Source organism: Astyanax mexicanus, chromosome 23 (assembly GCF_023375975.1).
Source record: "Astyanax mexicanus isolate ESR-SI-001 chromosome 23, AstMex3_surface, whole genome shotgun sequence".
In the NCBI taxonomy this organism is placed as follows: domain Eukaryota; kingdom Metazoa; phylum Chordata; class Actinopteri; order Characiformes; family Acestrorhamphidae; genus Astyanax; species Astyanax mexicanus.
In genome coordinates this window covers 16,627,186-16,654,912 of record NC_064430.1, presented here as the reverse complement: position 1 = coordinate 16,654,912, position 27,727 = coordinate 16,627,186, and the positions used below count along the sequence as shown (strand labels likewise).

The following is a 27,727-nucleotide window of genomic DNA, read 5'->3' as shown; positions in this document are numbered from 1 at the left end:
TTATTTACTTACTGTAGAAAGCAAAAAAAAAAACTTTTTTAGACTAATTGGGTTCTTAAATGTGTTAATAATGTCTTAAAAAGTGCCAATTAAGAATTAGTAGAGACATTTCTCATCAATTTAGTAATATTTATTTCTGTTGTTAATACTGTCTATTAATGTAACTCTGTTGTAAAGTGTTACCAAGAGATGTCCTACCCTGCAGTTTCTATTTTATTTTTTTCTTCTGTATATATATGCCAAAAATATCATACCACTGGTCCACCTAATGTCCCTGTAACCTTCCTTTTTAGGACATTCTCTTTATTTAATATATTTTTCTCCCATCAGAGCTGTATCAGGGGTGAGATATGTTGTTTCTCTGCCATATAAAGCTTTTAAATGAGCTTTCCATTTAGAGCAGATGCAGTTTTTTGGGGATCTCTCTTTCTCTCTCTCTCTCTCTATAAGAGCTAAAGTGTTAGCGCTCCTTTAAAAAGTACTTTCATCTCCAACTTGATCAAACATACCTCACCCCTTCAAAATTTCCTACATGTTTGAATGTATTTCAGTGGCAGTGCACTAATGTGTACTTGAGTGTGGTGTAGGATGTAGTCCTTATGTTTTTTTTGTTGTGAGAGGAATGTTACAAAGCTGAATTTTTGGTCATACCACCCAGAACTAGTTGAGGCATTACTTAACAATGATTTAATGATGATTATTACTACCATAAATATTATTATTTGTGACCCTTATTGTAAAGTGTTACCTCTTTTCCGAGAAAATCCTCAGCCTGTGCTTGACTACAGTCCTCAGGGTTGAGTAGGTTTTAACACTGCCTTCCACTGAAGGGTATATTTGCTACAACAAAAACACTGAAAATGGATATAAAAAAAAATACCTTTAAGAACAATCTTGTGCACTCACACACAGCCCTCGTGATACGCATTGTTCCCGTTGGCGAGGCTGAAGCTGGCCACTGTGTGGTTCTGGGTGCTCTTCATAGAGCTCAGGTGCGTGTTCCCTCGTGCTCTGCTGTTCCCGCGCCGTGAGAGAGGTGGACAGCAGCAGCACAGCTGTTTGTTGAACTGCTTCTGAAAGCTCTTGCTGAGCAGGTAGAGGGCGAACGGGTTGACGCATGAATTGCTGAAGGCCAGGATGCGCGCGCACACGCTGGCGATGAAGTGGCTCATGGACGTGTCCACTTCCGAGTAGTGGTAGGAGCGGTACAGGTAGATCACGTGACTGGGCAGCCAGCAGACAGCGAAAAGGCCCACAAACACCAGCACGGTCTTAGCCAGCCGCTTCCTCGACTCGATCTGAGACAGAGGGAAAAAATGTTCGTTTAAAACCAAAATATGTTATTTATGCAGCTGAGAAAGATTCATTCAAAATTCACTAAAGATGAAGTTTATTTGAGTTTAAAGTTAATTGATCTATAGGCCAACTGTAAGCTTTTAACCAATCACTTGTATTCTAAAAAGCACCCCAATATCCCTTTTTTTTTTTTTTTTTTTTAGAGGTGTCAAGTAACAAAGTACAAATCATTACATTAATTAAAGGTCTCATTCTATCATTTTTTCATTCAATTTTTAAATGTCTGATTGTGGTCTCTAGTATGAATGAATGCCATGTGAGCTGATTTTTGTAAAAAAAAAAAAAAAAAGGTGCTCCGGTAATCCACTATAATGCTGCTTTAGTCCCATGGAGGAGTGGGCAAGGAAAAACGATATGATTTCGACTCTCACTATGAATGAATATTCATACATGCAAACATACATTTATAAACATTTATAACACAACATTTTAAAATAAAGACATTTTTACACTAATAACAGTTTTTGCAATGTCATATGTTACTTTACAACACGTGTAATGCCCTACTAAATGCAGTTCAGCCACTGACCTAGTCTTAAAGTCACTGTAAAATGCTAAATCCTCCGAAGATCCTATGTAAACCTATGTTAACATACAAAGGCTAATAGTCCAGGTCCGGGGTGGATTTTTACTTTTAACAAGTGTCGACTCGAGCCAAATGTTTCAACTGATCTTCTTTAATATATTTGCATTGTACTAAAAGGTATTCATTTTTTAAAAATAGGCATATATGCAGCTGAAACAGGAAGCCTAGTGCATCCCATTTTTTAACATTTACATTTTAATATAACATTATATTCAGTATGGCTTTTAAAACAAAAGTGTTTTGGGAGGGGGTAGTGCACTATACTGTACTCCCGTGGTAAAGCCTAAGATTTTGTAATTAATGGCATTTAAACCATAGTATCTATACTTCTACCTGTGTAACGAATGAGAATACTTTTGACACCTTTTAATTTTTCTAACAATATATATATATATATATATATATATGTGTGTATATATATATATATATATGTGTGTATATATATATATATATATATATATATATATATATATATATATTTTTTTTTTTTTCAGTGTTTGGTTCTTTTTTTTTGTTTTTAATGTTACTTTTGTACAATTTCAGGTTATTCACTGGACCTAAAGATATTAAATGGCAAAAGTAATCAGGAAAAAAAGGCCAGTAGTGTATATGTGATATATATATTGTAATGTACTGCATATATCTGCATAGATCCACCTTTTACATCAAGTTCAAACCCTTGAGTGAGCGCTGTAATCAGGCATTTGATTTTTCTTAATCCAGTTCTTGAGGCATAGCACATTTCTGCTCTTACCCATCACTCAGCATGCATTTGAAAGTAATTTTACATTCCTCGTGCACTATTTCACTAAACACTAAAATAGCTTTTTTATAGTGACATGCATGCTCACTATGCCACTATTGTGTCACACTGTGCCACAGCTTGAGTCAGCTGTACCTGTCAGCTTCATCTGTGCTATTTAAGATTCTCTGAATGTTATTGGCTACTGTTAAGGTCATTTCAAATCAGGGCAGTAAAATACGATTAATGCAAATATTACAACCCCAAGAGAAAATTGGGACAGGAAAAGCTTACAGACGTCTTGTGCTGATCGTCATCACCCCAGGAGTGATAAGGGGAATAAGCGCCATCTACCCACCCAGACAGAGCAAGGCTAATTGTGCTCTCTCGGGGATCCGGCAGCCGATGACAAGCTGCATGACCGGGATTTGAAGCAGCAATCTCCCGATCATAGTGGCGGCACTCATGGAGCCCCATTCACATTTTTGTCCCTATAAACACATCTTAAGGTGTTTCACAGTATGGGCTCATTGTTTATGCATTTTCCATTTACAAATTCTAATTCTCTACACATTTTCTATTAAGTACAGGACTGCAGGTAGTCTAGTATCCATAATATACCCAGTACCCTCTCCTTCCGAAGTCATGCCTTTATAATATTTGAATACATACAGCATTTGGTTTTGCATTGTCTTGTTGAAAAATGCATCTTCTTAAAGGCAGCATGTGTTGCTCTAAGATTGGTTTCCTAATGTCCTTTTCTCCCACTCCCATACCATGACAGACCCTGGCTTTTGGAACTTGTTGCTGATAACAGTCTGGATGGTACGTTCATTTTGTCTTTGGTCCATAACACACAACATTAACAGTAAAGTTTTAAATTATATTTGTGAATGCAATGCTTTATTTTTTTAAGTGCTTGACATACAGTAGACATACAGTAGATATACAGTAATACCTTTACCATGTAGATCCTACTATCAGCTATTATTGGATAATGGTTCTCAATGCAGTTCTGTGAATCATTTAATGATATTATGCACTGTAGAGGGAGAATTATTAATATAATCCAACCTTTCTGTGAGAAACATAATTGTAAACACTTTATGGTACACTGTCAGGTATTAGCTGACAAACTGGAGATCATCTGCCCATCTTTGCTCCTTAAACTACCATGCTATGATTTGAATCAACTGTTGACATCAATCATTAGCCCTATCGTTTTTTTTAAGAATATGTTACAGGCTTAAAATGCAAGAATGAATGTATACTAATAAATGAAATGAAGATGAGCAGACAAAACATTACATGTTGGGTTGGGTTCATACTGTCTGCAATGAATGAAAGTCAAATGAGCTGTAGATAATCATCAGAAATGAATAGCAATAATGTAATTCAATATATTCTACTAGTTGTATTACAATGGATTGGACTGAAATGAACCCCAGCGGTGAAGCTCAGTATCTTCCACTTCCATCACATCAATAGCTGCCATTAACTTACGTGCAATTCCACATTATGCAATCATCGTATTACTATATTCTTATAGATACAGTATCATAAAATGGGTCTCTGTAGTTCATTTCATTTCTGATTAGAAACTGAATGAACAGATATGTTATTACGGTGTTTCCTTGCTGTACGGTCTATTTTGTAATGTGGACTAGATGACATTACTGCTTTTTAGTAGTAATAGTTTATAACAAGACGATATAGGCAGGTTTATTTCATTAATTTAAGCATTCTTCTTTGATGCATTTTTTGGCTATCAATTTCAACTATATGAAATATGAAATATAGGTATACAAATGGATCAGTGCATTATTGTGCATCCGTCTGAAGCTAAAGGCTGTATAGATACAATGACATGCCAAACGTCATGGGATAGCAGTTTGTGAGTTGATTTAGCCATTAGCCATTGATCACTTTGTTACATCAGGGGACGTTAGGAAGGTCCAAACCTGTATTGTACAATTTACAAAATTACAAAAAATAAATAAATAAAAACATTCAATGAGAAGGTGTGTCCAAACTTTTGACTGGTACTATATATAGAACCACCAAGTGTTTCAATATGCTCAGTAGAGCAAGAAAAATGGATAATGGTTGTAGAGACAAGGAGGTGTTCATAAAATGGTGCTTTTTCAGAGTATATATACTTTACAAATCCATGTACATTAATGTAAAACATATGTTTTAATGTATATTTTAATCTTATTTAATGAATATTTCAATATTTTAATGTTGTGTGAAGATGACACTTGATTACTCAAAGACTATTAATTACATTTGTAAGCAATAATATGTATGGCTGTATGTTTACTATAAAAAAAACCAAACAATTAAATAGAATGCACTTATTTATAACTAATTTGCTTATAAATTGACTTTGATCTCATTTAACATGTTTAAAAGTGAATTATCTGAATGCTTTTAGAATATTTAGAACTCTTTACCTGTCTCCTTAGGGCTACATTTCCCTCCACAGGCATGTTCACCGCACTCTGAACCAGACTCCTGGCGATGAAGAAGTAGTACACAGAGATGATGAAGAGAGGGATTATGTAGAAAATAAGGAAGGAGGTCATGGAGTGGATTTTGGGGTGGAGGTCTCCCTCGTGAGGGTACGGAGCACACGTTTTGAAGGTTTCGTTGGTCTGCGGGATGTGGAAGGTGTGCAGGTCAGAAAAGACAGCTTCTGGGATGGCCAGTACCATGGACAAAAACCAGATTCCAGAAGCCCTCAAGCAGATCTTGGCTGTTGCATGGGAGGTTGGGATGTCCATGGGTTTCACAATGGCTTTGTATCTGTGGAAGGAAGAAATCATTTTTTTTTATTAATATACACATGTTTTTTCATAATATGATTGAATGACAATTTTTATTAAGCTGACTAAAGCAAAAATAATTTCCAAAAACATTCCAAAAGTTTATTTTTCTCTATTTTTTCTCAAAATTTAGCTAAGCCAATTGTCCCACCTATTAAACTGCTAACTAGCTGTAAATCCCTCATCACTAGTGACGCCACAACACAAGGATGGTGAAGACTAGCACATGCCTCCTCCGATACATGTGAAGTCAGCTACCACCTCTTTTCAAACTGCTGCTGATGCAGCATGGCCGATTAGCATCACAGCGCACTCGGAGGAAAGTAAAGCGACTCTGTTCTGATACAAGAAATGGCGGGGAAAGAGCGGCATCTACCTTCTCAGAGAGAGAGCAAGGCCAATTGTGCTCTCTCAGGGCTCTGGCAGCTGATGGCAAGCTGCATGACTGGGATTCGAACATGATGATCATAGTGGCAGCGCTTTCTTTCATTTCTATTCCTTTCCTCAAATGAAGAAGTTTCAGAAACATCTACACATCTCATTTGTAATTATTTTGCTCACTTATAACCTGAGATCAGTCTCTGAATTTTTGGTAATTGGCTTAAAATGTATTAATTACAACAAGAAAAAAACGTGAAAAAAGCAGAATAGGATACACCACAGCAATAATGACATAATGACAGTTGGTGGTGAGATCTGCTGAATTAGAAGAGAAACAGGACAATACCTTTGTTCCTTACTAGTCTTGAATAATGTGCCTTATTGGTTCATAAAATACAGCACATGTACATGAACCTTCTTGAGCAGAGGCACTGCAAGATCTCTGCAAGGCACTCCATTATTGTGAAGTGTGTTAAAAAAAAAAAAATTGGTGACTGTGCTACCAGCTCCCCTGAGATCATTAAGAACTCCCCCATGTAATTCTGTACTGACATTTCACCTTTCTCAGAATCCTCCTTAACCCATAATGTGAGAACTTGCTGAGTTCCAGAGTGAGGGCAATTGACTATTATCGTGTTTTTCTTCCATTATCAAATTATTGGTCTCTCTTTCTCACCAAGCTTCTTGCTAATGGTCCTGTAGCCAATTTCAGTCTTGTGCAGATCTACAGTTTTGACCCTGATGTCCTCTCACAGTTCTTTAGTCTTGCCCATGTAGGTCGAGAGGTTTGAATGAAAAAAAAACTGATTTTGTGATTCAGGGGTGAGATTAAGGTAAAATTAAGAGTACACTCTTAAAGGGACAGCACCTTTTTGCGTGCCTTTTGGGCACATAACTGGTCTGTGGGGTATGTGATCAAATACTTATTTCACTTAATTAAATACAAATTAATTAAACCTTTATTTAACGTTTTAATTTTGGATTTTTTTTAATATTCTGTGTCTCTCTCTGTTAAAATAAATGTGATATTAAAAAAACAATCAACTGTTTTTGTTTTTGAGTAAACTTATAACTGGCCTTTCAGAACTGGCCAATTAAACAGACATCTGTTAAAATAAATGTGATATTAAAAAAACAATCAACTGTTTTTGTTTTTGAGTAAACTAATAACTGGCCTTTCAGAACTGGCCAATTAAACAGACATCTGGCTGGAGTGAAGCAGAAATGCTGGTTTAAGTGTCTTATTGTCTGTCTGTGTGAGAATCCCGGGCTGGAATAATAACGGAATATTATATTATGGATTAAATCAGTAGAATTTAATCATTATTTCCCCCACTGTACATTAAACTATCTACAGTATACCAATAGACTGTGAATTAAAAACCTTAAAATTAAATTATTTAAAAACGCGTGTACTTGAACTTGTACGGTAGGCGTGGGCAATATGGCCCAAAAGTAATATCACGATATTTCATGGTATTTTTGAGATAGCGATACTCTTGGCAATATGACAAACATAAAATATGTAACAAAAAGTCAGATCATAACAGAAGTCAACTATTCAGAAAGTCATGATACTAATAATGGTAAGTAAAGAAAAAAAAATCACTTTAAGAAATGAAGGTCAGTCAATCCGAAAGATTTCAAGAATGCATCCTCAAGTGCAGTCGCAAAGACCATCTAAAATGTTATGATGAAACTGGCTCTCATCAGGACCACCCCAGAAAATAAAGAGCAAGAGTTTCCTCTGTTGAACAGGATAAATTAATCAGAGTTACCTGCCTCATAAACCGCAATTTAACAGCTACATTAGAGCCAGATAAGAGCCAATTAAATGTGAATATTAGTTTGTTAAACACTTCTAAGTTATTACATGATTCCTTATGTATGTCTTTATAGTCTGGATGATTTTAGTATTCATTTACAATGTAGCAAAATGTACAAATAAGGTTATTTGGTTATTCGGACCTTATCTGGGTCTGTAAATATTACTTTTCCAGAAAACCACAAATTTACTTTTTTGAAATGATTCTGCAGCAGTTACAGGGGTTGGACAATGAAACTGAAACACCTGTCATTTCAGTGAGGGAGGTTTCATGGCTAAATTGGAGCAGCCTGGTGGCCAATTATCATTAATTGCACATTGCACCAGTAAGAGCAGAGTGTGAAGATTAAATTAGCAGGGTAAGAGCACATTTTTGCTCAAAATATTGCAGTGCACACAACATTATGGGTGACAGAGTTCAAAAGAGGACAAATTGTTGGTGCACATCTTGCTGGAGCATCTGTGACCAAGACAGCAAGTTTTGTGATGCATCAAGAGCCACGGTATCCAGGGTAATGTCAGCATACCACCAAGAAGGACGAACCACATCCAACAGGATTAACTGTGGATGTAAGAGGAAGCTGTCTGAAAGGGATGTTCAGGTGCTAACCCAGATTGTATCCAATTATTGTGGTCTAAAACCAGGAGTTTCAGTTTCATTGTCCAACCCCTGTACCTAAAGTTGATGAGGAGCAAAACTGGAATGACATTGTGTGAAATAATCAAGTCAAATCTTGTTCTACAGCAGTGTTTCCAATAAAAAAGGACAGGCTGAAATGACATACTTGTACGTGCTCTTCTTTCATCTGGGCAGATCAAAACTATATTCTGCTTTTATGAGAACCATCTGTCCCCTTTCAGAACTGGCCAATTAAACAGACATCTGGCTGGAGTGAAGCAGAAATGCTGGTTTAAGTGTCTTATTGTCTGTCTGTGTGAGAATCCCGGGCTGAAATAATAACGGAATATTATATTATGGATTAAATCGTTTTTTTCCGCATACTGTCTTAAAAGATTAGGACCAAGTAAGTTTGTGAAAAGCCTGTCAGGGATGAACAGTTTATCAATGGCCGTAAAATCTTTTTTTCCTCCTTTTTCTACACCATTTTTCAGCTCCACTGAGCATGAAGGAGCACTCTGTAGTCTTGTATCTGTTTCTCTGCATACTTTATTATTATCCTCCTTTCACGCTGTGCTTCTACAGTCAGAACCACACAGGAAAGACCACCACAGAGCAGCACAGCATTATGTGGGTGATGGGTAATTCTTGGCACTGCAGTCACTGCACTGAAATGGTGGTGCTGTGACACCTTAGTGTAACTGCTGAACTAAGAATAATTCACCAACAAGTTTTTTTTTTCCTTTTTGCATCTTCTCTGAAGATATAAGAGTCTTAAAACACAACTTTCAAATGACCTGAAAACAAAGACTGTTCAACATCATGGTTTAGGGGATGGATACAAAAAGCTCATCAAAATCTCAGAGATTTCAGCTGTCAGTTACCACTGCGAGGAACAAAAAAAGTGAGGAAATGGAAGAACCACAGGCACAGTTATAGTTAGAGCCCAAAGTGGCAGAACAAGAAAAATCTCAGATCTCACCATCCTTCAGGAGAAGACCACAGACCAGCTCCAAAGACCTACAACATCATCTCGCTGCAGATGATGAGTCACTGTGCATCGTTTAACTATTCAGCACACTTTGCACAAGGAGAGGCTGTATGGGAGAGTAATGCAGAAGAAGCTTTTTCTGTGCACATGCCACAAACAGACTCGCTTGAGGTAAGCTAAAGCACATTTGTACAGGCCATCTTCATTTTGGATTAAGGTCCTGTGGACTGATGAAACTTAAATTTGGAGGGCGGTATGCATGGTGGAAGAAGAACACAGCATTTCTAGAAAAACACTTACTGGTACTGGTACTGGTAATCCTGTTAAAGTTGAGGGTCACATGGATTTCATTCAATATCAGCAGATTCTTGAGAATCAGTGAAAAAGTTGAAGTTGCACCGGGGCTGGATACTTCAACAAGACAACGACCCTAAACATAAACTCTGCTCAAAATCTACTAAAGCATTCATGAGGAGGAACAAGTAAAACATTCTAGAATGATCATCTCAGTCCCCAGACCTGAATATTACTGAAAATCTGTGCTTTGATTTAAAGCGGGCTGTCTGTGCTCAGATACCATCAAACCTGACTGAACTGGAGATGATTAGTAAAAAGGAATGGTCCAAAATACCTTCAACCAGAAGCCAAACTCTCATTGGAAGCTATAGGAAGCATTTAGAGGCTGTTATTATTTCTGCAAACGGAGGAGCTACTAAATATTGATGTATTTTTTACTGTTGGGATTCCCAAATTTATTTATGCACCTGCCTAATTTAGTTTAAAGAATTATTGCACACTTTCGGTAAATCCTATAAACTTCATTTCACTTCTAAAATATCACTATAAGATATATTTAACTGCAATTGCTGATCTGAATCACCAATGATTTATCAAGGAAAATCATCAGAAAGGAAAGGAAAGAAAATGAAAATTAATAGAGGTGCCCAAACTTTTTTCATATCACTGCATTGTAATGCAATGCTTGATCTGTGTATTCCTTATTGTAACTGTTCCTGCTCCGAACAGGAAAGGTTAAAGCACTTTCAATCAGCTGACAAATCATTTCTACAATTTTCAAAATTGGCAGACAGTAATCTTGTGCTGATGCTTCACAGTGACAATCATGCCACAACCTCTAAATTAAGCAACAAATTATGTTCATTTTCATCTTTCCAGACTGATACACACTGTAGATACACGTTTTTTTCACTTCTCAAGTAAACAATTTCCATCAGATAGCCAAGAAAATAGCCATATTACAAGTTGTAATTCGATCTAATGGGGATGGCAATTTGCAGACTGGGCTCAGAGCCTCTGACAGAGCAGCAGCACTCCAAATCCCTGTCCTGCTCACTGTAGTGTCCGCAGACAAAGGCAGGGGAAGCCAAGCATGGCTGTTTTCCATCAAGTCACTGGATCATTCTGTTTGTTCCAGAAGACTGAGGGCACATGTGCTGTGGACGACCTCAGATGATGGACTTTCTGTTCTGTGTGCTCAGAACAAAATACCCCTGCTGAATTTCCCTCCATCTTTCTGTATTTTACTTCAAATGTACTTCTACTGATTTGAGTCGAGAGATAACTTATACTGTTGTTATAAGTAGGGATAAGTGAAATGACAAAACTATTTATACTGAACAATAATGAACAGTTGTTTATTTTAGGTCATACTTAATTTCTTATAATGTTAGGATTTTTTTCAGCAGTGATGGCAGTTAACTGGATTCCAGAATACAAATCAAAGCCAAAAAGATGTCAGCAATCACGGTTAAAACGCTCCTACCCAGCCAGCTGCTGTATTTGCATCCTTTGTTTCAAATAAAAAACCCTCTTTACTGTTTGGAATTGCCAGGATGTTTTATTCAAATCTAAAAATAAGGGATGGTAAATGTTCAGTGTTTGAAAAGCAAAACAAAAATATGTTTAGGATGTGAAATTTACGAAACAGGTAAATAAACAACTAAATAAATGAAAACCAGTAAAAGAACTATATATTCGTCATTGGTATTCAGCCTTCAGTGAAATGTTTGATTTTGTTCAGTTGTGGTCCAAAAAAAGAATTAATTTCAGTGCGTCATTAGTTACACGTGCAGTGTATGACCATGCAACTTTAACATGGCTTTCATTCCAATAATTTTAATCTAATAATTTTAAATAGTTCCATAAACACTAAAAATGGTCCTAAAATACTTAAAATGTAAATATTAGAAGAGACATTTCTCAAATGCTTTATTGCACAAGTAAGACACAGTTTAATATTCATTCACAGTATGTTATTATAAAAGCCATTAAAGTCATTACAGTATTGAAATCAGCCAATAGTTTTAGTTCAGAGTGCATTAAAATGATCATTCAAGTTACAGTATTCATATATTAAAAAGGGCTTTAGTTACAGCTTTTTAAATTTATTTGCACCTCGTCTCCATTGTTTTATGAATTTTTATTACTGAATAAATTATCCTGTACCCAGGACTGACTCTGGGCTTGTCTGGAGGACTAGAGGAACTTTTCTCAGAGCTTTGGATTGATTTTTAAACTCCATTCGCCTCTTTTCTGAATGGTTGCTGTTTGCTGTTGTTTTTCTATTTAACTCGGATAAAAACACTCATACAGTAAGAAACAGCAGCAGGAGCTTTTCAGATAATGGACTGTTCTTAATTTTGTCCAGGCAGGACAGCGTTTGACTCCACAGAGCTAAGCTACAGTCACTCCAGTTTATTAGTTTGTTAAGCTAACAGGCTAACGTTAGCTAGAGATCTGTATCCGCTTCTTTATCAGTGCTGTTGTACATGGTAGTATCGTTATGGCGGTATGTAAAAAAATGCAGACCGGTTTTAATTTCCCTTCCTGTATATCGGATTAACCGGTATACCACCCAGCACTACTTTAATATAGTCTTCAATATTAAATTTACAATGTAGAAAATCATAAAATGTAACAAAACACATTTAATAAGAAGAGGTGTGTCCAAACTTTTGACTGGCACTCTTTATTGAGTATCGCAGAATCGAAAACAGTGCTGTGATAACATGATTTTCATGGACACATATAGTGATCATTCTACCACATTTCAAAGGTGTTCAATTGGGTTCAGATCCAGAGAAAAGAAAGACCACTTCAGAAGAATGAACACATTTTCATTTTGCTAAATTTTCAAAGTGTAAATTATATCCATCAGGAAATAGAACAATTGTGGCCAAAGGCTCTATGGCATTCAAGAGATGATTGGTGATAATTAGGTGCAAAATATGCAGAAAAAACATTCTTCCATCTTCCACCAGTTTGGTGTACTAGTACAAGGCAGGTTAAATTCATGGATTGTGGCTGGCACCAAAATCGGACCAAATAAAAAAACTAAGAAATTGTGCCAGTGCATTTGTATTCAGCCCACTGTACTCTGATAACCATAAAAAAGAGTCCAACTGTGTATCGTTTAGTCTTAGCATAACTACAGCTGTTCTGTTAAGACCTCTTTTTCCTCTTGTTAGAGTAACATTAGTAACAAAAGAGCATCATGAAAACTAAGAAACACACCACAGGGTAAAAAGCAGGGTTAGGTTATATAAACAAAAACATTCCAAGGTATGAACATCTCAAAAACACTACTTAATCCATCATCAAATGGATTATGGCAGAGTATGGCACAACTGCAAAGCTACCAGGATATGTCCGTCCACCTAAACTGACAGCTCAGGCAAGGAGAGCACTACTTAGAGAAGCAAAAAAGAGGACCATCGTGACTCTGGAGGAGTTGCAGAGATTCACAGCTCTGGTGGGAGAATATGTCCATTGGACAGATATTAGTTGTGTACTCTTTATGAAAGAGAAGCAAGAAGAAAGTTATTTCCATGTAGGGTACGTTTTTCAAGGCACTGTAACGTTTTTACAATCAGAACCTCAACTGAGCTTTATTTAGACTCATATTACATATAGTTCTTATGTTATCTAATTCATAAAGGCACCTAAAATAAATAAAATTGCTGTTTTTTCCTAAGATATAGAGAAGAGAGAAATGGTTGATATGACAAACTAAACCTGTCTGGCTATTCTCCATCCACAGAACTAAAGACTTTTGTTCTGTTTACACCAAACTCTACAGGCAATGGTACTGAAAATCCCAGGAGCTCTGCAGTTCTACAAACACCTAATCCAGCCTGTCTGGAAGCAACAAGCACAATATAACAAATATAACATCCATCCATCTATCTATCCAGGGCCCCCAAATGTGTTTGAGACAAATAGATATACAGCTCTGGAAAAAATGAAGAGACCACTTTAGTTTCTAAATCGGTTTCTCTGATTTTGCTGTTTAGACGTATATGTTTGAGTAAAATGAACATTGCTGTTTTTTTTCTATAGACTACAGCCAACATTCATATTAATTATATTAATATTGTCATTTAGAGCATTTATTGGAGAAAATGAGAAATGGCTGAAATAACAAAAAAGATGCAGAGCTTTCAGACCTCAAATAATGCAAAGAAAACAAATTCATATTCATAAAGTTTTAAGAGTTCAGAAATCAATATTTGGTGGAATACCCCTGTTTTAATCACAGTTTTCATGCATCTTGGCATGTTCTCCTCCACCAGTCTTCCACACTGCCTTTGGATAACTTTATGCTGTTTTACTCCTGGTGCAAAAATTCAAGCAGTTCAGTTTGGTTTGATGACTTGTAATCATCCATCTTCTTCTTGATTACATTCAAGAGGTTTTTAATTTGGTAAAATTTTATTTTTAATTTTATTTTTCCAGAGCTGTATATCATTTATATGCCCCTCTACACCACAAATAAAAATAGATAATTAAACCAATCAGACATTAGCGCAGGCACAGAATACCTGAGCTTTCTAAGTACTTTTGGGAGTCTGTAATTTTCATGAAAAAAGCAAAGAAATTGTGCTAATTGTGTCAATAAAAGTCAAAGAAGCTCATTAATCGCACAAAGGACAGATAAGCCACAGGTAAGTTACTTCCAAGTACTTTCACTGCTGATGGTAGAGAAATCCTCACTAACCTTCAGAAAAAGCCTTAATTAATTGTCTGATGTGTGTTAGTCAGAGACTTTTACCCACAGAACATTACAGTTTTTTTAAAATACTTAAAAGGACAAAAGGCCTAGAAAAAATGTTAATAGGCATAGCTTCTAAAAAAGCAGGCAAGCGGCCCATGGTCACTCTGGAGGAGCTGCAGAGATCCACAGCTCAGAAATACTCACTAATCTTCAGAACTGATTGTCTGGTGTGTATTAGTCAAAGACTATTCAAGGAAAAAAAGGTTATAAAAGACAAAAGGATAATTAGGCAGAGTTTCTTCTTCTTTCAGCAAGACATTAACACAGCAGTTCAGAGTATTTCAGAATAAAGTGAAAGTTCTTGCAACTCGCCTGGTTCACATTCAGCTGAGAAAACACCAGCATATGAACAAAAAAGACCTGAAACAAGCAAGAAACTAAAGATGGCTGAAATATCAGCAGGGAAGGGAATTGCTGCCTTCAAGCAGTCGCTGCAGTTCAGAAATATACGAAAAGTAATACAAATGACTTCTTCAATATACTTGGCCCAGTTTTCCAAAAGCATCTTACCATTAAGAACGTCTTAATATGAAGAGAGAGAGAGAGTGCTCAGTGTGATGCTCGCGCAACCATCTAAGAATCCTCTTAGTGCTAAGAACCTTTTGAAAACCCACCCCAGTGCTGTGAAAACGTATTTGTTTTGCTTTTTTGTCCCATTTTTATACGTTATTTACATTTTTTATTTACAGATCATCAAACTAATTTTAATTTCAGACAAAGATAAACTGACTACCGTATTTTACTGACTATTAAAGGCACCATATTATAAGGTGCACTATTAATGACTGTCTATTTTCTGGTCTATGTTCATACATAATGGGAGTCTCGTAGGGGGACGGGGGGAGTAAACAAAACTGTAATTCCTAAAAAAACAAAACATTTTCTTTTAAAGTTAGACGAGCACTGGATGTTAATCTACACAGATTTCTATCCTGAAAACTGATTATTTGGGTGATTAAAACACTTCTGTTTATTTACAGTAAGCTTAGATTTCCAATATTTTCAACAGAGCGGTTAGCAGCAGCACTGGCCATGGCTGACAGCGCTAGCTGCGATTAGCACTAGTAAATAGTACTCGACAGAGCTACACTGAGGAGCCCTTAGTGTTCTGGTAAGCCAGGGCACTATCAGCTATAGCGTTTCGTCCCACGTAGCTTGTTTTTTTTTATATATATATATATATAATTTTATTTCTGATTTTTCCCCATTTTCTCCCAATTTGGATATCCAATTGTCCCACCCCTTTGTGCGTCCCCATCACCGGTGACGCCCGTGACCCTTGGAGGATGCGGACGAGCACACGCCTCCTCCGACACGTATGAAGTCAATCACCCCTTTTTTCGAGCTGCTGTGGATGAATCATTGCCTGAGCAGCTAGCGCACTCGGAGGTAAGCACAGCGGCTAGGTTCTGATTCATCCGCTCACAGACGCCTCGTGCCGCCCAGCACCACCCTAAGTGTGATGGGGAGAGAGCGACATCTACCCACCCCAGAGGGAGCAGAGCCAACTGTGCTCCCTCTAAGCACCGGCAACTGATGGCAAAGCTGCACGAGCGGGGGGAGGGGGGGTGGGGGGGGTTCGAACCTGCGACCTCCCGCTCATAGTGGCAGCGCATTAGACCGCTGGACCACTCGGCACCTTCCACGTAGCTTGTTTTAACATGGTAAACACGCAGTCTACACGGCAATAATACTCACCTCTGAACTTCAAAAGAGCTAGCGCTTAGCACGGTTAGTGGCTAATGCTAGCACTGCTCCAGCCTCGGTGCTAGAGATCTAAACTGAAACTCTTGTATAACGCTGTACTTCAGCGGAGAGGCTTTACTGCTCCTTACAGCCTGACTGGTAAAATACATATTACACATCATACATCAGGCGCACTAAATTATAGTAAATACAAGTTATATAGTAAAAACAAATTATAGTAAATACAAATACAATTATTTTAGTAAATACAAAAAGCAGTTTTTAAAATTAAAATGTAATTTATTAAAGTGAAAAGAAACATCCAAACCAACCTGGCCCTATGTGTAAAAGTAATTTTTCCTATGAATGAATTGTGATTAAACACCTTTTTTGTTTAACTTGTTTAAAAAAGAACCTCTTTGACAACATGCAGTTGGCTCAAAATAAGTGAAAAGAAATCTAAAACAAAATAAGTATGAAACTTCCTAAAAATAGAAAAAATAAAGAAATCTGTATGAAGCAAAACCTTTTTCTCACAGCACTTATATTATTGGTGTCCTAAAAATAGGTGGTATAAACATGAATGAAGATTTGACATAAACTTACTGAAATGCAAATACCCTTAAAAAAAGAGTAAAATCTGGACTGTGTACTTTAATCATGTTTGATTGATTTGATTAAACGTGTAAACGGTGGAGCAGAGGGGCATATCAAGGAGAAATGTGTCTTTGTCTCAAGAATTATTGTATAATGTACTGTAAATCTATTTATTTGTTACAGACAAATGGTGCACATGTCCTCTGGATTACATCTAAGATGGTCTTGGCGTGTTCACAGAGCAGGATCACAGTTCGGAATTAAAGGAATTTTCCTGCATTTTTTGTACTCAGTCACAGAAGGGAAAATCTGTTTACTGGAATCTCAAGTAAATCCAAGGAAGTGTCCAGGTTTTTTTTATAGTAACTGGTGGCTACTACTATGAATGTGATTTGCTTCAAATATCAACATTTGATTTGTTTTCCATTTACATTTTTTGTTCTGACAACAATAAACCTATTTATTAATTTAATAGTATTGTATCCTTTATTTTCAATAACACAGATGCTGAGAAGCATCCTAGAGAAGAATGGAAACACTGTGCAAACGACTCAGACTCGGATAACTCATTAACATCATCGATTACAAAAATATGTGGATTTGCATAACACGTCCCAAACCACACATTACCTTCTCAAATAGTGTGTTCAAAATAGAAAAACACTGTAACCCTGCGTTCACACTGAAAGGAGAAGACTGATCATTCGTTTCCTATGAAACGAGGTTGCGACACGGGGGCAAGCAAAAAGCGACAGAGTGAAAAACGCCAAATGAAGTTGAGATTTTCTCTAATAAGTGTTTTTACTAATGTAGTATGTAAAGTACAGAAGAAGGGCTGGACGATTTTGCCAAACATTATATCACAATATATTTCTTAATTTTAGTCGATGCAAATATTTCTCATATTGATATGAACAGTATAAAAGCCAAGAAATGTCTGCTAGAGCTGTGTAATATGGTAAAATATATATCACATCATAATATTTAAAGATCAATTCTATGCTTATTAAAGCATGATGATATGTTCATAATAATAATAATAATATAGTCATAATGCTCAGCTCTATACAGACATTTTTTAGCACATTGATTCAAAATAACAGTATATGTCAGTCATAACCTTAGGTACATATTATTCAATGAAATATTTATAAATTTCAGTTATATACATTTAAATGATTTCAGCAAAAATATTGATAATCTATTTCAGATAAAGAGTTGCTATGACATAAATCACTTAAATATTAAGATTTTTTAATATTATGGTGACATTATTTTAACCAAGCTCACACACAAAAAACCTTTAAAAGAATTGATTAATTAGGCGTTAGTTTACTTGACCAAACTGAAAAATAATAGTTATTATTATAGATTGTTCAAGAAATAAATGCTTAATAATTGGTGGGTGCTGCCCTAATCAGACCATAATCATATTCAGTCTCCAACCAGCTAATGATTACCTCACATAAGAAAAAAAAAATCAGGGCTAAATTAATTCTCAAAATTGTGATTTGTCTCCATTTGGCTTTTAATGAGCTCTGTGTGATATTTTCTGAACTGTTCATTCATGTTCATTCATCACTGAAGGGGTTCATTCAGCAGTGTTGATGCTTATTACTATGTCATTATCCTGTTTCATCTTATTAGCAGCTACTGAATTAGAAACGTTTTAATTTGGAATGCTGTTTATATACTGTATATAATAGTTTTTCATGATATTCAGCAGTGGTTCTGAACCCTGGTCCTGGAGAATCTGCTTCAATGCTGCATTCGAAAGCTCATTAGAAGTAAGTATATCATTGCTATCGAATAAAAAACAAGTATGTTTTCTACAGAATTTAAACACAAACTCTCCCTTACACTGTGTAAATATTTATTGATGAATGAATCAATAAGGATTCTCCAATTTTGACTCCCATTGACAGTTAAGGAGGTACACTCTGCACAAGGCATGTCACAATGCTCACTGCTATCTTACACCCTGTCCACAGTTTATTTTCACACCTTGTGCTGCGCTGTTAAATAGTGACAGAGTTTACAAATATATCTATGCCGATGGGCATGGTGGTCTAGAAGTGAGGTGTGTTCAGGTAAATATCTGGTGTGTCTTTATCCTGGCGGCGGAAAACACAGATGCGCCACTGACTCTTTTAAACCCTGACAACAGTCACCCATCATACGTCCATTTCTATCTTAGCTTCACAGATACACCCCTTTTCATTACACACACACACAGACATGCATCAGTGCACAACACAGCTTTTACATCAACAATAAACAGAATACAAAATGTAAAAATTGCCGTTCACATAAATGATCTGATTGTGCACTCTTACAGTGTTAACAATAAGGTCAGTTTCCTCTGCTGAGAAGCCCAGAAGCACTGCGCCCGTTTAAATACCAATCCGCCAAAGACAGAGCGCACATGGCTCTTAAAGGGAACGGCAAGTGACACACTGATTGGTTTATTTTGTATTAGTTTATGAACAAAACACACCCATGATTAATTAAGAGAATTAGTATATGCCTTTTTAGTGTTTCGAGATGTGAGAGGGCTCACCTAAAGGTCGCTAAACTAGGGCCCCGTTATCTCTGTCCTGTAAAGTTGCTGTTTTGTAGATACATGTTTTTTATTGGCCACACCTTAGCCTTTGTCTGGTCTTGTGTTTTCTCCTCTTTTGGTTTCATGTGCTTCTGTCCTCTGTTTTTTCTGTCTTTTGTTCCCAGCCATGTGGTTTTTAGGCACATTGCCTTGTTTTGTTATTGTCCTTTCTACGCTCTACCCATTAGTGTTGTCATCCACGCCCCCTCGTTACCGGACCCAGGTGTTCCTTACACTCCTCTTGTATATAAGCCCCTTTGTTTCAGTGTTCCTTGTGAAGCCTTGCATTCTGTAAATGTAAAGGTCAGATGTTCACAAATTCACACACGGCCCTGTGATGCTTTTAGGGTGTTCAGTATACAGCTCTGGAAAAAAAGACCACTTAAAAATGACGAGTGTCTTTGATTTTACCTAATTAAAAACCTCTGCAATATAATTAAGAGGATTATATTCTGCACTGCCAAACTGCACTGCTTAATTTTTTGCACTAGGTGTGGCATAAAGTTCAATCCAAAAGCAGTGTGTAAGACTGGTGGAGGAGAACATGCCAAGATGCATGAAAACCAGAGTTATTCCACCAAATTTAGATTTTTGTACTCTTAAAACTTAATGGATATGAACTTGTTTTCTTTGCATTATTTGAGGTCTGTAAGCTCTGCGTCTTTTTTGTTATTTCAGCCATTTCTCATTTTCTGCAAAAAATGCTATAAATGACAATATTTCTATTTGGATTTGGGGAGAAATGCTGTCTTTAGTTTATAGAATAAAACTACAATGTTCATTTTACTCAAACATATACAGTGAGTCCAAGAAGTATTTGATCCCTTGCTGATTTTCTTTGTTTGCCCCCTAATAAAGACACTATCCTTCTGCACTTTTAATGGTAGATATACTCTAACATGGAGAGACAGAATATCAAGACAAAAATCCAGAATATAATTTTAAAGAATATATTTTAATTAATTTGTATTTCAATGAGGAAAATAAGTATTTGATCCCTCTTGCCAAACACACTCAATACTTAGTGGCAAAGCCTTTGTTTGCAAGCACAGCGGTGAGACGTTTGTTGTAGTTAACCACAAGTTTAGCACACACACCAGGGGGAATTTTGGCCCACTCTTCTTTGCAGATCCTCTCTAAATCATGAAGGTTGGTGGGCTGTCGCTTGGCAACTCAGACCTTCAGCTCCCTCCATAGATTTTCGATCGGATTGAGGTCTGGCGACTGGCTGGGCCACTCCATGACCTTAATGTGATTTTTCTTGAGCCAATCCTTTGTTGCCTTTGCTGTATGTTTAGGGTCGTTATCATGTTGGAAGACCCAACCACGGCCCATTTTCAGATCCCTGGCAGAGGGGAGGAGGTTGTCCCTCAGGATTGTGCGGTACATGGCTCCATCCATCTTCCCAGTGATGCGGTGAAGTAGCCCTGTACCCTTGGCAGAGAAACACCCCCAAAACATTATGCTTCCACCTCCATGCTTGACGGTGGGCACAGTGTTCTTGGGGTCATAGGCAGCATTTTTCTTCCTCCACACATGGCAGGTGGAGTTGAGGCCAAAAAGTTTAATTTTGGTCTCGTCTGACCACAAAACCTTCTCCCAATAACTTGGTTCATCTTTCAAATGATCATTGGCATACTTGAGGCGCGCCTCCACATGTGCTCTCTTCAGCAGGGGTACCTTTCGGGCACTGCAGGATGTGAATCCATTGTTGCGCAAAGTGTTGCCAATTGTTTCCTTGCAAACTGTGGTCCCAGCTGCCTTCAGGTCATTTGCTAACTCCTGCCGAGTGGTTGCAGGACGATTTCTGACCGTTCTCAGCATCATTGCCACCCCACGAGGCAAAATCTTCTTTGGAGCACCGGGCCGAGGTCTGTTGATTGTCATGTTATACTCTTTAAACTTTCTGATAATTGCACCAATAGTTGTTACTTTCACATCCAACACCTTACTAATCTTTTTGTAGCCCATTCCAGCTTTGTGAAGGTCAACAATTCTGACTCTGAGGTCCTGTTACAGCTCTTTGGTTTTACCCATGTTGGAGACTTGAAATCTGTGTGATCTGTCTGATTCTGTGGACAGGTGTTTTTCACACAAGTGATTAGTGAGAACAGGTGGCTTCAGGTCAGGTAACAAGTTGATTGGGAGTGTCTAACTGGTCTGTAAAAGCCAGAACTGCTAATGAATACTAAGGGATCAAATACTTATTTCACTCCATGAAATACAAATCAATTAATATATATTCCTTATATTTATTTTCTGGATTTTCTTTTTAATATTCTGTCTCTCCATGTAAGAATACATCTACCATTAAAAGTATAGAATGATCATGTCTTTATTAGTGGGCCAACGAAGAAAATCAGCAAGGGATCAAATACTTCTTGGACTCACTGTATCTATAAATAGTAAAGTCAGAGAAACTGATTTAGAAACTAAAGTGGTCTCTTAAAGGAAGGATGAGGACTTTTCTTAAAAGGACTTCATACACATTTTAAATGTTCTGTGACACATATGTCACAATGGGCTCTTTTGTTTTTTTATAATAATACTAATTATCATTATTATAATAATACTTATTGTTGTTTTTATTATAATTTGAGGGGAGCACCTTTCGCCTAAAAGTGAAATTAAGTGTGAGTGTAGATTCAGAGCCATAGCCGTTCAAAGTCTTTAAATAAACGTTGATTCAATATCAGGATTTCAACATCAACTAACTGATGCATATTAAGAGCCCATAGTGACGTACGTGTTACAGAACACTTAAAAGATGTCCGTTTAAGCAATTGATTGACTGATTTCAATGAATCAGATTTTAATCTGATTTATTTTAGAATATTCAGAAATGGGTCTGGGCTCTCATCCAGTGTTAACACTCCATACACACAGATTAGATACTGTACTGCCCAAAAATGTGACTAGTAAAAAATCATCATAAAAGTTGTAGTGCATGCTAACCCTTGTTTTACTGTAGTCGCATGCACAGCGCAGCTGGGGGAGAAGCTGCTCAGAAATAAGTTTTCCAGCTCAATAAACATCTTTTAACCAAGTCTAATCAACAAATATACACCAGAAATACAACTACATATCTTTAGTACATTGAAAAACGTTTGAAATTCCATTTCTTTTGAAATCTCTCTCTTACTAAAGATAAAATACATCTGTTTTCAGGTTAATTTAACTACTTTTTTAAAACAGTATGTTATGTATAAACCACAATTTGATGTCGTATTAAAAAAGAAAATCAAGATGTAGTCTTGAAGACCACTTGTAATAGTATTGATTATCGATGTTTCAAGTAATAATACTCTAAGAATTAGAATTAATGAAATGGCAAATGTATTTGATTGTATGCAGATCAAAATTTGGAGTCCTATAACACATGAAACTCAAAGTGTTATCATGTCACACCACCAACAAGCGTTTATATGTACTAATAATAATAGATGTACATACTAAAAAAAATAAAGTACAGGTTTGTTCTTAAAAGAGTACAAAGCTTGTTGCTGGGGCTGTACCTTATACTGAGGTACTATAGAGTACATTTCAGTGAAAGTATTTTTTGTATCCATGGTTTTTGTTCCAGTAAAGATTATGAAGATTTTAAACATTATCATCAACTGAATATGTGTGAAGAACTTGTCTGTCTTTCATTCATTTAAAAATGCATAATTAAAATATATATTGTTTATTAATATAGTGATACAGAATACTGAATGTAGCTTTTGGTTGGTTAAATTATGCAAATCTGTACTTTCTGCTACTAGGAAAGACTTGTACTTCAGAAGGAACAAATCTTACTCTGTAAAGACCAATATTATACCTGTGAGGGTACAATTAAGAAACGTTTACCTTTGAGTACAAGAAAATACTTATATTGTACCTCTGTTTTTAGTGTGTATCAAGTGAAGTTACTTTAGCAATTTGGAGTAAGGGAAAGTCAAACTTGAAAAATGTCCAGGTTTTTGAGTCAAATAAAACCAACAAATCAAACAGTTTTCAAATGAGACCATTACATTTTTGAAGAACACCTTTAATACTATTAATGACATACAGGTGTTGGACAATGAAACTGAAACACCTGTCATTTTAGTGTGGGAGGATTCATGGCTAAATTGGAGCAGCCTGGTGGCCAATCTTCATTAATTGCACATTGCACCAGTAAGAGCAGAGTGTGTAGGTTCAATTAGCAGGGTAAGAGCACAGTTTTGCTCAAAATATTGCAGTGCAAGGCAACGTTAAATAAATGTTGTTTAAATGTTGCTTTTCATTTATCAACTCTAAAAAGGTCCAATGCAACCACAATTTAACGTTTATTAAATGTGTTCTGTCTTCACACATCAGGGACACACATACACACACACACACGCACACAAACACGCGCGCGCAGCACAGACCCCCACCTGTCGGCCGCGAGCGCGGTGAGGGTGAACACGGACACTCCGACGGAGGTGAGCTGGATGAAGGGGATGAGTTTACAGCCCAGCCTGCCGAAGAGCCACCTGTCCGCCAGGTAACGGCTCGCGTCCACCGGCGGGCACGTGACCAGCAGCAGCACGTCCCCGAACGCCAGGCTGGACATGAAGAGGTTGGGCACGTTGCGCATGGTCTTGGCGGTGCAGAAGGTCCGGATGAGCGTCACGTTCCCCACGAGCCCCACCACGATGATCAGCGCGTACACGGCGGCGATGAAGATGCCCGCGTGCAGCGGAGAGGATGAGCCCGCGGCGGCCGGCGCGCTCCCGCGCTCCCACGACTCGTTCAGGATCAGGAGCGGCTCCTCTAAAGACATGCCTGCTGGACTTTGCCTCTAGTGCTTTCTCATTTAACCTAGCTAATTAACCACTTATTAAGCACTTTTAGAATCTTTTTTATTATTAAAACTTCTGTTAAAAGAAAAGTTTTAGATAAAATCCTGCTGAAAAAAACATCCACACTCGCTGTTCCAGACACGAGGCTGCTGTCTTTTTTTGTCTTTTTTTGTTGTTGTCGTTTGAGGCTCTGAAGACAGCAGCTCCACACCTGAACAGTGAAGGTCCATGTGAGGAGTGATTCACATCTGAGTGCCTCTCTGTTTCCCCCTGGACGTATTCCAGCTAAACCCCGCCCCCTGCTTCCTGATTGGTCAATATTATCCACTCTACAGATACTGCATACAGCATTCGCAAGTGCATCTAAAGAAAGTTAGAATATCATTAAAAAGGTACTTCAGTTGTTTCAGTAATTCAGTTTGAAATGTGAAACTCATATACAGAGGTGGAAAGTAATGAATTACATTACTCACATTACTGTAATTGAGTAGATTTTATGAGTAATATGTAATTTTTAAAGTAGTTTATAAAATAGGTAATTTTACTTTTACTCAAGTACATTTTGACACAAGTAATTTACTTCGCTGCATTGGAAAACTCCCCATTACTGAGTAAATAATTAAATGCTGGGGAAAAAAAGGCTAAAACTAACACTAAAAACAAATTAAAAAGTTTTGTTTTGAGTTTTGTTCTCCATGGTAGCGCAGCTAAACATTTCCCAGTAATGCTTATTACTTACTTTTAATGATATTTAAGTTTTTATTGGAAACATAAAACAATCTGCTTAAATAAAAAAAAACATGTAAATATCAGTAAAAGCATAGCAATGGCAAGTTAAAAAACAATAATGAACTGTAAAACTATAAAAATATGGTTTATAGTCACCTATATGACCATAACCTTTTAACAATAAAGAAATGGATCATAGAAACCTATGCCACTTGTTTTTGAAAATGTTTTATGGGGTGGTCTGAACAAATGCTGCCTGAAAGATCCTAATTATTATTTGAAATAATAATTCATTAAAAACGATTTAATTTATGATTTCTTGTACTTTCTTACATCAAATAAATAAAAGTAACTATGTAACTTTTAGTCGAAGTACATTTTAAATTGAGTACTTTTTTACTTTTACTCGAGTAGATTTTTAGATGGGTACTTTTACTTTTACTCGAGTAGATTTTTAGATGGGTACTTTTACTTTTACTCGAGTAAAATTTTAGCAAAGTAAAGATACTTTTTCTTAATTACAATTTTTCAGTACTTTTTCCACCTCTGCTCATATATTATATAGATGTATTACACACAGAGTGATCTATTTTAACCGTTTATTTATTTTATTGTTGATTATTATTGAAATTCCCAAAATCATGTCTTAGTAAATTAGAATATTATATAAGACCAATTAGTACTTTTGGCAGTGTGGGCAGTGTGCCAAGTCCTGCTGGAAAATGAAATCCGCATCTCCATAAAAGTTGCCAGCAGAGAGAAACATGAAGTGCTGTAAGATTTTCAGGGAAAACACTGCACTGACTTTAGACTTGATATAACGAAAGGAACAGAACTTCGAAAAAATAATAAGGTGGATGGAATAGTACGTAACTGTCATAGAGTATTGAAGTATTTGAGGGAGTTTAAACGAATAAAAGACAGTAAAATTATCAGCATATGTTCACTATTCGACTTCGTAGTTCCTTTCCGCTTTCTATCTATCTATCTATCTATCTATCTATCTATCTATCTATCTATCTATCTATCTATCTATCTATCTATCTATCTATCTATCTGTCTGTCTATCTATCTATCTATCTATCTATCTACATTGGCTTGTAGTTCATAAGGAGCTTGTGCATCTGGAAATATGCTAGAAACATGTGATACATTGAATTGAATTTTATCTTTGAATATATGATTCATATGTACCAGTACGTTACAGTTCCTTACTTGAGCATACACATGCATCTAACACTACACTTCTGAGCAAGATTTACTCTGAATTAACATCAGAACCAGCAAATGCTAATCTTGAGCTAGTTTTTTTAAGCAGGAATAAAAACACAATATTTAAAAAAAATAATGCACAGTTATATTTTTTTTACGACAAAATCAAAATAATCAAGGTTATGCTTGCAGTTTTAACACCCTACATGTTTTAAATATTCAGTTTTTCTGGACAAGGTCTGACAAGGTCTCTGAAAATCAGTCACCAGTTGTAATTAGAATCTGCCAGCTGAATCAAATTTTCAAAATCTGGTTTGCTGCCAGGCTCACAATTAAGTATGTAGTGCTGAGGAGAAGAGAGCAGGAGAGAGAGGGAGAGAGAGCTGGTGTTTTTAAGCTTTGTAGAACAGTGGTTTGAGAATCGTCTTGTGCAAAATGCTACACTGGGGAAGCTTATGTTTATGGGAGCTTTGTTGAGGTGTTTTTTTTTTTAGGATGTATATTCCCTGTTGTTTTAATGTTTACTGGTTCTTTGTGGATAAGACACAGGAGATTTTTTTGAAGCAGAGTTTCATAAGATGAGTGTAAGTGTAAGCTACAAATATTCTTTCACCAAAGGAAAAAAATCATGTCTTTAGTCTTATTATTATAACTCTTAATTTTCTGAGTATTGAAATTTGATTCTCCTGGTTACTATTGTACCCCTAAAGGGCTGCAGCTGTACCAAAATAATTTTATTTTCTATCTCACAAAGTAAAAAATATTTTAAATATATGGATATTTAAGCAAATGACATTTAAGAAGAAGTTATTTAACAGGATGATTGAAAAGAAGTCTGTTTATTGAAAAACAAAACATATTTGCATATTACAGTCTTTGATAACAAGAGACCCTAAAGTTGCACCATCTACAAGTGAAGCAGAGACTGTATTCTTCACAGAGAAACACAGCATAAATCCAAACTAAGAAAATACAGCAGTGAGAACCTATGGCTTCACTAGGCACTAGGCTTCAAACATGCACAGGAACAGAAAATGACAAAGTTGATGGTCGTGCTTTATTTAGTTTTGAATTGCAAAAAAAAATACCTGTGGGGGCCGTGGACATTTTGCGGAGGTTAGGTGGGTCGTGAGTTGTAAAAGGATGGAAGAATGGAAAACCCTGATTTAGAAAATTCAGATACTGGAACTGGATAAATAAAAGAAGTTTATTGTGTCTTTTGATGGTGGAGGTGGTGGAGTGGGTGGGTGGATGCTAGTGTGGGGCTATATTTACACAGCAGGTTCCATATCAGATTTTCTCATCAAATCCAAAGTTTATTTCAACCTGTTCACATAATCTTTTAAATATTACCCACATTTGGCATTTGCCTGAACAGTTTGGGCTGTGTAACCGACATGCATGCACAAAACATCACTGCTTCACATGAAGTTTCAGTTTCATTCTTGTCAGAATCTGAAGAGTTACCTGTTTTTGAGTTCAGGCTGACAGCTGGTCTTTTAGAAAATTGGCTCAAGCTTGCTAAAAAAGGGCACGTTTTTCAACCACTGAGAGACGGCCCTTTCTATAAATGTCGTTTTTAAGCTTTTATTTTTCTTTCACACTGCAGCCACATCCTTCAGCCATTTAAGTAGAAACACTGAGCGGTTGAGACACAAATCGTGTTGTGTGTTTTCCTTAATACTCACATC

At 36.6% G+C, this 27,727-nt stretch overlaps 1 protein-coding gene across 1 annotated transcript; it reads right to left on the bottom strand.

The window, feature by feature from the left end:
- Positions 1–878: 878 nt before the first annotated feature.
- Positions 879–24,328, bottom strand: grpr (gastrin-releasing peptide receptor). The gene is made up of 3 exons (XM_007259398.3): positions 23,688–24,328; positions 5,141–5,492; positions 879–1,298 (listed from the first exon to the last, which is right to left on the bottom strand). The coding sequence occupies exons 1-3, from the start codon at positions 24,074–24,076 to the stop codon at positions 903–905; spliced, it is 1,137 nt and encodes a 378-aa protein (XP_007259460.1). The 5' UTR covers positions 24,077–24,328; the 3' UTR covers positions 879–902.
- Positions 24,329–27,727: the final 3,399 nt, after the last annotated feature.